Source organism: Pleurodeles waltl, chromosome 4_1 (genome assembly GCF_031143425.1).
Source record: "Pleurodeles waltl isolate 20211129_DDA chromosome 4_1, aPleWal1.hap1.20221129, whole genome shotgun sequence".
Classification (NCBI taxonomy): Eukaryota; Metazoa; Chordata; class Amphibia; order Caudata; family Salamandridae; genus Pleurodeles; species Pleurodeles waltl.
This window is the reverse complement of record NC_090442.1, coordinates 152,788,533-152,803,537: the sequence shown is the minus strand read 5'-3', so window position 1 is coordinate 152,803,537 and position 15,005 is coordinate 152,788,533. Positions and strand designations below refer to the sequence as shown.

At 42.9% G+C, this 15,005-nt stretch overlaps 1 protein-coding gene across 2 annotated transcripts in view; it reads right to left on the bottom strand.

The window, feature by feature from the left end:
• AGBL3 (AGBL carboxypeptidase 3) overlaps positions 1 to 15,005 on the bottom strand; it is a 480,467-nt gene that overhangs the window by 179,634 nt on the left and 285,828 nt on the right. For both annotated transcript variants that reach the window (XM_069227938.1, XM_069227936.1), the window contains exon 13: positions 11,520 to 11,618. In XM_069227938.1, the coding sequence (XP_069084039.1) occupies positions 11,520 to 11,618 (99 nt within the window). The remainder of the gene's footprint in view (positions 1 to 11,519; positions 11,619 to 15,005) is intronic.

Genomic DNA, 15,005 nt, shown 5'->3' with positions numbered 1-15,005 from the left:
CGAGATGTACCACCTCACTTCCTTGCCTCTGTCCCCTCCTTCCTTCACAGTCTTCTGAGATAGCTCAAAAAGGCATCATCCAGGAGTCAGTGAAAGTCTCAGCCCCTCCTGCCTGACATTTCTTCCAGGGCCTCTCCAGTCAGTTCCCGGCACGAAATGACACATGGCTGGTTGATACAAGTCCCTGTTTGTGCAGCTAGACAGAGCAATACCTGGCCCTTATCTTAAGATATCAGAGATAGATGACATTTGTGGAAGACCCATAAGTTGTACTCTGCTTTTGTAACTTACTGCATTATTCTTTTCATGCAGGTCAAAGTGCACATTGAAGTCTGTGGACTGGAGTTACGCCCTAGGCCATCTTTTCCCATTGACATTTAATGGAGTGTCCCTACAATAAAAAGACAGTAAGCACACTGACAATCTATCCCTCACAAGTGTACACCCATCTAATAAGGCCTACTCCAAGTCACCACCCACTCTGCATAGTCCCTTCTGTGCCAGGCTACCTAAGTCCAGTTCTTAGGTTGCGCACGCCTGGAATCCTCCTTCCGCTGCACTCCCAAAGGTGCACACATGTGTGCACACATGATCACATGTAACTAGCCCTGGGCCTTCTACTCTTGCTGTGTCACAGCAGCCTTGGCTTAATGAGGCGGCACTGGTGGTAAACAAGTACAGTCCATTTTACCATAAGTTTACTGTAGGTGAGTCCCAAACTATGAGGCTCCCTCACAGTAAAAGGTCAAAAAACAGGTGATCCAAAAGCAAAAAATCAGGGTAGACCAGGTAGTCAGAACCGTCCTCTCACATAGAACCATCAAAACTCTCGGATGTTATATAAGATTACTTTAAATTGTGTATGTCTAATACTCCTGAGAATATTTCAAGAAAATACTTCCTAGTGATGATGGTCCATGGAGAACCTGAATCTGACATAAGTTCTAATTCATCATTTAAAACTTTCACAATGCACTTAGGTGGACATTTGATTTATTTTTCTTCCTCATTTATAATGAAATTCCTAATAGACCGCACTACCCCTATACTGTACCCTTCTCTCCAGCCACACTCACATTTAGTATCCTTCTCCCCACCATCTCCTACACAAGACACTTTTCCTCTATGAGCATAGGTATTCTTCTTTACATCCTTGCACACACGGGAAAAGTGCCCTACACGTCCACATTTTTTGCATTCCTTACCAATAGCAGGATACTGGACAAAAGAGGCAATGTGGTTGGTACTATCACATCGATAACATACTGTCACTTTCTCACTCCTTTTTGTATTAGAATATGCATTGTTCACAGTGCATTCATTAGCATCAGTATTATTTACTGTATATACATCTTCACTATTAACAGTATTTTTGTTCTCTGAAGAAATCAATTTCTCCGATTGCTCTAAAGCTTTTGCAACAGCAATCACACTATGTAGTTTCAGATCTTCCGATACCCACAACAGTTCTTGTATTTTTTTGTTCTTAATATATACTATGGTCTGATCCCTGATCATTTCATCCGTTATAAGCCCAAAGCTACATGTCATTGAAATTCCCCTTAGTGCTGTATGAAACTCATCGAAAGATTCATTTTTTCTGTGACCTGGTGTAGAATTCTAGTGGTGGATTTGATTCTAACTTCCATTCTTAAAAGAGCTTCTAGATATACATCAATGTCTTCTTCCTGTACTTGAGGTAAAGTTCTAAAAACAACCAGGACCTCTGATCCTAAATAGTGTAGAAGAATGCTTTTTTTGCTCTCCGCACTCATACGTTGGGCATCAATACCACTGATACAGTTCCTCTTTCCATCTCACCCCTTTGGCTGGCAGAAATTTAACTGGAGGATCAAATTGCATGTTTACAAATATAGATGTGGTAGCTCTGTTATTTGCTAAAATGTGATGAGATAACTTGAAGACAACAACAAAAAACTAATAAAATAAAACCTGCAAAAGAAATAGTCCAAGTCCTCTTTGTTTTGAAGAATCGCTGCAATGTACACCAACACTGGTTCGGTGTAAAAAATCTCCACGCTGCAGAAGAAGCTCCGATGTTCCTATGTAGAAAGCTTCTTAAGGTAGAGAAACATCCAACTTCCTGATTCTAGCGTGTAGCTCATAGAAACATATGTTGCTCTATCCAATGAGCTGTGTGTATAACCAGCCAATGAACTTCGAGGTAACGTTTTAGCATCACTATGTAGAGGTTTCCTCTTGATAGCACACCAGGTGAAAAGACGGTGATGGTGCATAAGGGGAGGTCACACTGAAATCTGAGAAATGGCCGTGCTCACAGTCACGGAAACAGAAGGTAAGTTAATGCGCATGCGTAGAACTGGAGCGCGGACAATAGTGTATTTAAAAAATGCCACCGGAGCTCACGGTCCTATGCGCTCAAATCCTCTGTGTTACAGGCAGGATAATCCTGTATATGCAGACACCAACAACAGCGCAACTAAACATAAATATGACACCGGTGGTATGATTAGCGTGCTTGCAAATAAGGCTCCAAACGTAATATATTTGATAAGTAGTTCAAAATTACAGAATTCCGAGTGGTGCAGTTCTCTAATAAAAATCCAGAAGTAATACCGTTTCTGTGCTCTTACAATGATGACAAGTTCACTCCTGGTCCAAGTCGCCAATGTGGTAAAGCAAAATATGACTCCAGAAAGAGGTAAGTAGATTTATTTGAGCAGCATAGCATCAGTGGATCAGCTGTCCTGGAAGCCAAAGCAAATGTGTGACAGCAAATTCCAAGCTGTTACCAGACAGGGGTTTAAAGGGAAACAAAACAACAATGAACCATAACACTATCTTAACTAATAAAAACTCTATAACAAATATACAACAGAGAGAAGGTCTGTTTCAGACAAATGGTTCACATACATTTCAGAGTTCATAAACCCTTAAGTCATTAGCAAAGCCATCCAAGACTGCAAGTTACAAGCATATGCATTTTACTTTTAGACACAATTCAGTGTCTACTGTTGCTTACACTGAGCATCACAAAACCTATTGATAGACACATGAATCTCTTTACTCACTGTGCCTAAGGGCACATTCCGTCACATGGCATGGGAAGGTTCCTGGTGACACAGGAAGATCAGGTAATCTCACTCCTAGTGGAAACCATGCACATCTAGGAGACCTGTTCTGATTATGGTAAATGTGTTTCTCCCAAATGTGACTAACAAACCTGCCCATTGCTCTGGAAGATATATATATTGCACTGTCCATATAATGCAAGCTCCAGCAAAGAAAGACTCAATTCTCTCACTGTGATTCTTTCCACAAGGGAAAAGAAAGTCCAAGAGGTAAAAGCCACAAAAGGCAGACCCAAACACACCCATCAAAATTTCTTTATGACCCATACAATATTTACAGCTACCTGTACTATTTAATCTGCTCTGTGATGTAGTGTGCAGGTCACAAAGGTGGTCATATTGACAATGGCACTTACTGCCGTGGTGACAGCCGCCAAAATACTGCCACCGTGGCTACCATCCGTCTGCCAGATTATGAGAACTGCCGGACTTCTGCTACAAGAAGGGTGGAAATCCGGCAGTGTTTATGGTGGCGGACAGTGGTAAGGTGGCGCTGCTACGACCAGCACCACCACGCCAGTTGAACGTCACCAGCCGAATTATGACCAGCAATACGGCCTGGTGGTGTTCTGCTGGCGGTAGCAGCGCCCCTTCCTGCTCCCTGCCGGAAGACCTCCTCGACAAAGGTAAGTCCGGCTTCAGACAGGGGAGAGGTGTAGGGGGTGTTGCGTGTGTGTGTGTGTGTCTGAGTGTGTGCATGAATCTGTGAGTGAGTGTGTGAATACATCTGTGTGTGTTATGTTGTTTGCGTGGTCGTATGCATCTGAGTGATTGTGTAAGAATGTGTGTGAGCATATCTGGAAGTATGTGTGTATGAATGCGTGTATGCCAGTGTGAGTGATTGGGTGTATGCGTGGTGCGTGTCTGCGGGTGTGTGCGTGTATGGGGGTGTGTGTGTGATGATCGGAGGGGTGAGGGTGTGTGTGTGTTTGGATTGGGGGAGAGGCTTTGGATGGAGGGTTGGTGGGGGGTGTCAGGAATGTGTTGGGGGTGTGGGGGAGCCGCCTACCGCCATGGTTTTCGTGGCGTTGCTAACGCCACGAAAACCATGGTGGTAGGCAGGCTCATAATTGCGCCTGCAGTACTGTGCCGGCTGTCGGGCTGGATATTGGTATCTCCGGGCCGCCATGGCAGTATGAGTGGAGAAGTGGTGGGTTGGCTGCAGCCAACCTGCCATTCTCATAATGTGGCGATATTTACCACCAGCCTGTTGGCGGTACTACCGCCACATTAACACTCACCGCCGGGGTCATAATGACCCCCAAAGATTTTGCTACCTAGCCACATTGGAAATGTTTCATCAGTCATATTTATTGTGTGGATGCAAACCTTGGAGACCAATAGAAAGTATGACACAAGCATGCCAAATGGTATTACAGAAAGGCAAATATAGAGTTGCCTTATAAAAATGGTCACTGAACAAAACGTAGAGATGTACAGCCTAATGGAAGAGATACATGGCTGATGATGGCACCTGAGTGTCTACCAAATGTGCACATGGCAAGGAGAAGTTACTGGGCCCAAAATGCTTGAATGGGAACCTTGTATCTTTGGCATGCTGGATACACCATACTGTTGTCACTCAGAGTAGGGAGCAACTACCTTTATTTAACACTAGACTGTCAGGATACCAAGCAGAGTGGGCTAAGGCTAACTCAGGGAGATGCTGAGGGCTAGAAATATAGGACTCAGAAATGTACAATAACAATCAATGTCCAGTCAGTACTTTTACCTAAAAAGGGAAAGTACATTAATTCTTTACCATGTACACTCGCAATAGTGTTCATAGCTCAAAATAAAGGTTTACTGCTTTTGGAATGCATTTCAACATTAAATAAAACCATGTGTCTACTTGCTTTACATAAGCAACTAGATTACGACAGATCTAAAACATTTCCAGACATTAAAGTCATCCTGTGAATATACCATAACTCCCTTGGCCAGACCTAAAAGGAAAATATCACTGCACTTTAAAATGTGTCCTCCTAGATAGAGGAAGAACTTAAGCCATCCCAGGAGCTGACTCCTTTGTTCCAGATTTCCTGTCTTTCTTTACTTTCAGGCAGTTGCTGATGATGGATAAAAATGTTCCAACCCTGCCCCTTTACTTCATAATAGGAAAGAGGAACCCTAGCATGAGTCTGGTTTCTACTGAGGCATTCATCTGCCAAGTAGTGCAGCACAGTAATGAATTCATTTTGCCCGGCAGCTCACAGGGAAAATTTCATTGTAATTGACTCTTGTAAATATGCTTTATTCATTTATGATATTAATTAATTTACATAAAGTAAAAACATCTCAGACATTATTTCCTGGCACAGCAAAATGGGTACAACCTTGAGATTCTGACTCTTGAACTATATTCCAATCTAAGGTTAGAATTTAAAATACAGTGTATACATAACATATACAAAGTGAACATTAAACACTACACACTTCACCCAAATGGAATGCAGTAGCACATTTTATACTGCAACTGGACTATAACAATTTAGACTAGGCCCCTTAAGCCACATTACTACATGTCTACATATGCCTGAGTCAGACAACAGTTGCCTTTCTAAAGACTATGTGCACATAAGTATATATATGGCACAACCTGTTCACAGCATCTAACTGCTGCAGTAAACACCAGGTGAGATTAGTTTACAAAGTTCGCACTGGAGGCTGCAGCCTAAATCTTTTATAAAAGACGGTCAAGATCTGGTCTTCCTAGCAACGCTGGTGATGGCTTCTTTGCCTGAAGATAAGGTTGTTTACCTCCAGAGGCAGGAGCAGATGCCAGAATAGAACAGAGTCCGAGAATGCTCCAAGAAATAATCCAGCAAGAAGAAAAAACTTGATACCAGAAAAAACATTCAAGCAGGTTCAGCAGCAACAGGATACTGGAGAAGACTACCAGATACTGCAAAGGAGGATGGTGAAGAGCAAACTAGGGACAGCGGAGGATCCACAGAAACCAGGAGCAAGCAACCAAGAAACAACAGTGACGGAAATAATCCACGTGATGAACTCCTTTATACAGTAAAGAAGAGGAAATGACCTAAGAGAAAAAATGTTCGGCCATTTTGGACTGGGATGAAAGAAATAATAAGAAAACGAAAAAATAGAAAGAAAAAATATCTACACATAATTACAATGTGCATATGCCAGTGAGTTTAAACATATGTTGTTTCTAATTATTTTAACTGCATGTGTCCTCACAGCCGCAATGGAAGAGCAAGTAGGGAGCTGCGTGTTCCATGTGCCAATGTTCCGGGATCTCATTCCTAGAGTAGCAAGGAAGCATTAGGAAGTTGCCATGGGCATGGGCAAGTACCAGCTCCTTACAGATACAGTAGGATAAACTTTATTAAGAAGACCCATACCACAGTGCACCTACACATCAAGCAATCACATGTGAGGAGAGGGTCTGCACTTAAAAAATATCTGTAGTAGATGACAAAAACAAGAAACTCATTCTGGGACCCCCTAAACCTTAAACAAGTCAAAGACTTAATCAAGAGGACACTTGTCCTCTCAGAAACCCAGATTGCAGTATGACCCACACTAGTTCTATGACTGAATAATCTAAGACATGAAACACTTCTAGGGCCACAACAGACATATGACCTTCCTTTACTGTGGTGGAACAAATTACTTACCTTTGGTAATGCTCAGCACACATCGCTCTTGCAAAGATACCACGCATATGCTGCTGCCGTGCGGGAGCATGCTCCTTCTCCCACCTCGCAGCCAAAGCCTGGAACGCCCTCCACCTTCGCACTGTACCCTTGTGGACCCACTTTAGAAAGGGACAGAAAACCTTGCTTTTCGAATAAACAACTGCAGCAACCACTTGCATACCCACTCAGGTGACAAGCCTCGCTATACAAATAACACCGGATTGGTTAATGCTCTTTCTGGTAGATACTCTATTTAAACGCATATTCCTTACCTTTTTCAGACTGGATCTGCATGCCAGTAGGTGGCATCGTGCAATTCCATGCCAACATTGTTCCGCTTTGGAAGTGACTAGCTGAGCTGCATATGGGTGCTGATGTCAGTTGCTTACTACGCTGCCCATGCCCCCAGAGACAGAGCTCAATAGCAAACTGGCTTTGACCAGTGTGGTGATCTCCAGGTAACCGAAATATAAATTCTGTAAGAAATAATAAGATTTATATTTCGCGGACGGGATATCCGTCACCGTTGTGATGGAGTAACCCGTCCGCCAAAATCTAAATCATGCCCTAAGCAACTAAGGGCCTGGTTTAGAACTCGCAGGCGGGTTACACCATGACTAAGATGATGGATATCCCGTCCACCAAATCAAAATCAAATTCCATCCAATGGGATTTAGATTTCAGCAGACAAGATATCCGTCACCGTTGTGGCAGAGTAAACTGTCTGCCGAGTTCTAAATCAGGCCCTTACAGAGATACACACCAGATTTCCCGAAAATGATGAGCTTGTGAGTTGTCTGGATCCCGCAAAATACCTGGAACATTTTCAAATAATTGACCTACAGGCAAATTGCTTTAGCGCCTACTGCCAAGTAGAAGATTGCAATTTCTAAGCTGCAGAGACTATTCAAGTTTAGAGTTTTGGCCTTTGGGTTGAAGAAAGCTCCTGCCAGTTTGCATGGCCTGGAGAACAATATTTTATCAGGGCTAAAGGAGTTCTGTGTGACCTATCTGGATGACTGTGTAGAGGCTAGCAGTTCATGGGACGACCACTTGAAGCACCTAGAAAGGTTGTGTGGGTCAGGATACAGAGGGCGAAAATGAGCATCAAGGCAATCAAGAGTCAGGTGGGGCCGTTCTATTTTAGGCTACTCTAGGCACCAGGTGAGTAACAGGAAGATATGCCTGTTGAATGTTGAGATTCAGTCTTAGTGGGATTGAGAGGTGCCCACCACCCAGACACAAGTGAAATCCTTTTTGGAACACACTAATTATTACAGGAACTTGATGGATAAGATGTAGATGTAGAGGGACTAGATGTAGATGTGATGCCGGACATTATTCTACTGGTTGAGCTATAAAATGTGTTTAAAAAAAGACATTGTGACCTTAATGACAAAAGATGACAAAGTATGTTACAGATGTCATTACGTATTTTAGCAAGGCACCCAAGGCTATGTTAGAAACCCCGACATGGCCAGTCTGCTGTGCTAGTATCCTAGGCTAGAGGGAGGGAGTACTTCCTCAGGAGTCTTGGCTGCATGCAAAATCCTTCCCCGACTTTAAGCCTCCTATATGGCAAATGGGGTATGTGCTATGATGTGGTTTTCAGGAATGCAGACAATACAACAAACAGGGCCTCTTACTTTAGCCTTTTAACCGTTTCACAGAATTTTGACAAGTGGAGATGGAATGGTGGCTAAAAGTGCAGCTGACTGAATACATGAAGTATATTGAAAAAGCTAGTTTAATACATCTTATGCCCACACAGAGATTTTAATTATAAGTTAACACCAAAATATGTCAAATGAAGAAAGAATGTGGTTTAAAATATTTTTTTTCCGAAGTGAAAAGGTGTAAAGGGCAAAGCTCAGTGTTTCTGAATCATTTCTCCTGGAGCAGCAACATCTACTTAATTCTAACTCACTCTGTGCTGTGCGTCAGGAACCGGATTAGAAAGCAGGACCTGAGATTCATGTTCTAGCAAGTGCTGGGTACCGGTGCTCAGTAGCCGCTTGCGTTGAGGTTACTGTAATCAATGAAGAGCTGATGGCAAGAGAAGAATACTGGTACCACCAGGCAGATGACTATGCACGCAGGATGAGCTGACTGTGTGATAGTGTCTTGCCTGTGAAGTACAAGATTCAGAATTCCTGAACTCTTATGTTCTTTACAGATGGTGTCAGCCATCTTGGATTACTGGGTATACATTTCCTCATGTTCCCCAGCATCCTTGCTAAAGCAATCAAGTTGATATTTTGCTGCAGCCAGAATGCTTGCTTCATGGATTTGTGGTTTGTGTTTGGGGAACCTAACCCCTGGTAAGTTGCTGAGGATGATCAAATTAGAGAAACGTATCTGGAAGTCAACATATTTGGAAAGTGGACTTTGAACTCAGCTTGTTTAGAGAACTGAACTTCTGAGCTTTTGGATCTTTGACAGATTAACTTTGAATCAACAATAGAAATTCTTTCCTCAACACCCCATTTGTAAATATTTATATATATGTGCATTATGGGCACTAAGGTATTAGTGATGTTTAGTTATGTGTTGTCAGGCTAGGGGATATAAAACAGTAACAAATATTCAATTAATTTCCAGCTCTTTCGAGTGTACAAGGGAAGAGATGACTATTTCAGCAGGCACATGTGTATGAAGTCAGAGGTAGCAATCCTATTGATAGAGAGGGAGTCGAATAAGCATTACATTGGTCACATATCTTGTAGTTCAGTTTCCAGAAGAAATTCACTTCATATATCGAACAGAAAGTACAGTATTCAAATAAATTTAAAAGACATATCCTTTCACTGTTCTACCTTGATTCCAGACGCAAGGGTATCTTGTTCCTGTTGGATCCAAGGTATAAGGTAAATGCTATCTGACGCCGTATTAGAGTCTCAGGAGCTGCGGCCTGCTTTGGAGTGACAGTATTGCAAGGATAAGCATGCGGCACCTGCACATCTTACCAGCTTTTCTTCTTTTAAAAAAATATGAATCAGAGGAAGGTAAAAGCAGCCCAGTCGCTTTTTGAAACAGATTGAATCCTAATTTGTTAAAAAACATAAATAGTTAACCTTCTTTAAAATGAACACCTGTTACCCTCGTGGAATTAAGTGCACACTTCCAGAATCAATGCCATTGTTTAACATATAGGGGGTGATTCTGATTCTGGCGGGCGGCGGAGGCCGCCCGCCAGAATTCCGCCCCCATTATACCGCTCCGCGGTCAGAAGACCGCGGAGGGTATTATGAGTTTTTCCCTGGGCTGGCGGGCGGTCTCCAAAAGACCGCCCGCCAGCCCAGGGAAAAACTCCCTTCCCACGAGGATGCCGGCTCGTAATCGAGCCGGCGGAGTGGGAAGGTGCGACGGGTGCAGTGGCACCCGTCGCGTATTTCAGTGTCTGCAAGGCAGACACTGAAATACTTTGCAGGGCCCTCTTACGGGGGCCCCTGCCGTGCCCATGCCATTGGCATGGGCACGGCAGGGGCCCCCAGGGGCCCCGCGACCCCCCCTACCGCCATCCTGTTCATGGCGGCTTTCCCGCCATGAACAGGATGGCGGTAGGGGGGGTCAGAATCCTCATGGCGGCGGAGCGCGCTCCGCCGCCATGAAGGATTCCCCCGAGCAGCGGTAAGTCGGCGGGAGCCCGCCGACTTGCCGCTTCTGACCGCGGCTGAACCGCCGCGGTCAGAATGCTCGTGGGAGCACCGCCAGCCTGTTGGCGGTGCTCCCGTGGTCGGTGGCCCTGGCGGCCACCGGCCGCCAGGGTCAGAATGACACCCATAATAGTGTACACTGAAACTGCTGAATCTTCAGTGGTCTTCTCATTAACTACAGCCATTTACCAAACTTCTACTTGCTATGTTCCATCTAAACCTTCACATGTGCTATGCTGGTCATGCCTAAGAGGATGCCACTGTGTTCACTGAGCATATATTTTCCTGTTTTCTACTTCAGTCAATCCTTCTCTTACGTTTTCTGGATGAGAAGTCACGCACTTAGCCTCATTCATAACCCAGTGCAGTAAGTGATAGAAGTGTCAAAGCTGTGCTAATACTGACATAAACTGTGTTGCATTTCACTTGCCACCTCAGTATGTTCATTCTGAGGTTACAAAACCTCACTGGAAGTCTTCCAATTTTATTTTTTGTATTGGATTATTTTATTTGGGACTACGCCTGGGGCACTGCATTCCAAATATTTTATTGATACTGAACTAACCATTACCTATTCAGGCCCCCGGAGCCCACATCTTTTACCTCTTCTGGGTTTGAACCTTCTGCCTGGCCTCTACAGGATGCATATTTATATTTTCAGGATCATGCTCTGATCAGCATAAGCCTCTCTAAAGGATGGAGACAATATCTGCCGACTTAACCCTTTTGTATTTAGAAAGCGCACTGTACTGCAACTGTGCAACACGTTACGATGCAGAAAAACTAAGAGAATATACCAAAACACAGAAGAGGATTTTTTTCACAAATTTTCATTTTCACTAGTTCTGCTTTCTTGTTTTTCAAAACTCACTTGCAGAACACACCTGGATCATGGTTACTAGTTAATTGCGGGAGCATTACATTTTCATAGGCCTCCAAGTATTGCCTAACAGTTTTAAAGACTGGCAGGACATAATAGCTATACTGACAGTGATCAGCCACATCCAGTTCTTAAATCTCACGATTATGGAACTGATGGACAGGGAAGGGTATTCTCACTACATCCCGGTCTAGACAATTTTTACCTGCATTTCTTCAGTAATCTCTTCATTGGGCATTTCAAGATGTACAAAGCAGGAGTTTCTTTCTTTCTTTGTTTTGAGACGCTTCTTTCTGGATTTTCCCTAAATAAAGGAAACTTAAGGGTTAACAAACCGAGTAAATCGTGAGCTAAGTGTAATAAAAGACATCACATAAAGCTACCAATAAAATGTGCCCTATGCCCTTCTGGACAGAGGACCTGACCAAAGGCAATGGGGCATTGCAGACAGTAATCAATATTTAGCACTATAAAATGTAAAATAATAATTGGAAAACGTGTATTAAATAACGCATTGGATGTATAGTGTACTCTAGTATACAATTCTTACAAGTTCAAAGGTCCAAACTAAAAAGAAAAGAGGTAAAACTCGACAGTTATGGTTAGTCATGCAACGATAACTTGACCCACTCATGTTTATACACAGTGGGCCCTATTCACAAAGGCAAACTTAGACTTCTGGTCTTAGTTTACACCAAAAGTCTAAATTTACGACTTTTCGGTATCCACAAAGGTAAGTTACGAGCAGCATCTTTAAGTCCACACTCGTGATGGAATCTCTGCACTTTCAGGGTGGAATTTCCGCACTCGGGGCAGAGATTGGACCAAATGCAGAGATTCCAATCTGGGTGCGGAGAGTGCACTCAGGGTGGGGGAAAGATACTACTTGTAACTTACCTTTGTGAATACCGAACAGGTGTAAACTTAGACTTAGACCAAAAGTCTAAGTTTACCTTTCTGAATTGGGTCCAGTGTTTCTCTCTCTCTCACATACACATCAACACCTCATGCTTAAAAAATGAGATCTGATCGGAAACATGTGAATTCAAAGGACACATCCATGGTACAGCACAATTTTTCCAGTAGAGTAACTTTTTTTTCTCCAGCTCTCACTCTCCTACAACCAGTCACCATTTTAAAATGAATGCTTGATGGAATTTGTTCATCTGAAAAAGTTTGTTATTAGCAAGAAGTGTCTACTAAAAAGTACAATTTTATTGGGTACCTTTTATGTGCCTGTCTAGCACCATGCAGGAAACGTTTAATGAACGAAACAGAAAACTGGCAGTGAGATGGACTAAAAGTCCTGAAAGTCTGTTGAACAATGAAGAAAGATGTAGTATTTGTATGGCTGGTGTGCGTGGCCCATGTAATACCTTTAAAAATCATCTCACATTGGATAAATCAAACACTTGCAACATCTTTGGGATTAGAAGCAAGCGTAGAAAAGTTTTAATACCATCAATTATTTCCAACAATAGTGGCACTTCACATGGAAATCTTACTTTGGTGCCCAGATGGTGTGATTTGTCATGTTCTACGGTCTTCCTATGCGAAAAATGACACTATATTGAATTCACCACAAATTAGATGTGGACAACAAGATGTTCATTTAGTTCCTATAAAACAATATTTAGATCCTATCTTCTGAAGGTGTCCACAAATTGACATCTTCCTTCCTTCATTTCGATAACTCTGAAATGGGTGCTTATATGGATTAGTGGTAGGACCTTGTCTTTTCATGATTGAATGGCAATTCCTTGCATTACTTTGCCATTCAGAATAAAACCTGTTGTTCATTGAAGCATTAGCAATAAATAAAGTAAAACATCAATTCTACAAGGTGCTATTACACTGCTGAGAGCATCATCAGCAAAAGGATTTCCACTGTGAGCAATAAACAAGAGAATTATCTGCTATTAATGTCATGTTGACAGAAGTGTTTTTTACAGAAACTCTTTCAACTGACGTATTTACATGACTACCGAAGGAGGCAAGCAGGTGTAACTATAATTCTGGTAAAAACGTACACATGGAGAAAGTAAAGTAAAAAAAACATCTACCGATATTTTGACTGTGTATTAGGTTAAAGAAAAAATGGAAAGACCGACATACAGGACTGCGTTTAGAACTCTGTGAAATATAAATACAGTCTACATCTGCAAAGGTGGAAACTAATGGAAATACAATTTGTCCAGATCTCATTCTTTTGTTGGGAGCGTTTATAATACTCAGATGGGTTTAATCATGCATAGACAGAAAAACAACCAGCACGTGTATAGTTAAGGATCAAGGAATAGAAAAGGTGCAAAAGATAGCCGGGATTTAGGGAACACTTGGGTATTTTTAAGGGATGGAAACTACGTATTGTAAAGATACATGACAAACAGAGTTGCTTTTCTAGGTGGAAGGGGAGATATTAATGTGCTTACTGAGCGTAGCTCTAAATCTACAATCAGGAGGGGTTCAGACCACCTTTGGGCACTGAGTCGGTAATGGTCTTTGTCAGACGATGTGCAGATGATGTCCTATGTGAAGGTATTACTACTGCTATTATTTTAAACTGGTCTCTGCGTTTGACACTGCTGATGAATCCATCTAGCCCTGAGTGCCCAACGGTACTGTTGTTTGGATCCCTAATGCAGAAACATGGATCAATCAATGCGCCATGACATAGCCCTGTCTCATGGATTACAGTGTTGATGGACCAGAAGGGGCGCCCAAAGCACTACCCTCATAGTGGTGGAAGGCTACCACATTCACCAGGTGCTAAGCAGCACAAGAATGGTGGTGACAGCATACCGTGTAGAGATCAGTAGTAAAGAATGGGACCTGTATGCTTAACTCACCCTTTGCCTACATCAGGTAAGATGTGGAGTTCTGCGCAGTGCAGGAGTAGTGACTGCATTTGTTCTTTGTGTGCCTGGAAAGGGTACAGTACAAGAATCGAGCATTACTGTGCAGTGCATGTGTGGTTAGTTCTTGTGCTGGGGTATGTATGGCTGAGAGGGATAGATTATATAAGAGATGAAGTGTGTGCAGTGCATGCCCAGGGAAAACGTGCTGGGTATGTGTGTGCTTGCTCGAAGTACAAATACATGAAGGGTGAAGTGGTGTGCATCGTACAAATAGTGAATGTATGTAATGGAGGTGTGTGTTTGTAAATAGCACACCCTGTTAAAGATAGAAAAGCTTCAGTGCTGAACAGTGCGCACAGACTGAGTGTGTGTACTGAATGCAGTGTGTACATGTAAGGGTACAAAGCATGGAGGTAACAGTGCTGGACCCAAAGTGTGGTGTGAATGTACACCGAGTGTGCCCACAATGGTACATTGTATGAGGGACCCTTTGTTCCATTTCGGGAAGCCCAGGCCTGCCTAGTGAAGGCATGAGGAGGAGAGGAAAAGGAGAGGAACTCCCCCCAGACAGGCTTGTCTACTGCTGCATCCCTGTGAGCTGGGAGGGGACACACTGAAAGGAAAAGGAGACTCCCTTTACATTTCAAAAGTCTGTTCTTTGATTCATGAAGGAAGTTGGGGCTGATAAGAGAATCATAAAGAGCAGGGTTGGGCACTGGGATTAACCTTTTGATGCACATATTGAGGCTGACATCCAGATGTGAACTCTGCCCACTTTAATGAACTGTGTTGTGGAAAATCAGCTTCTGAGTCTTGCCTGCTGTGTCAGGAAG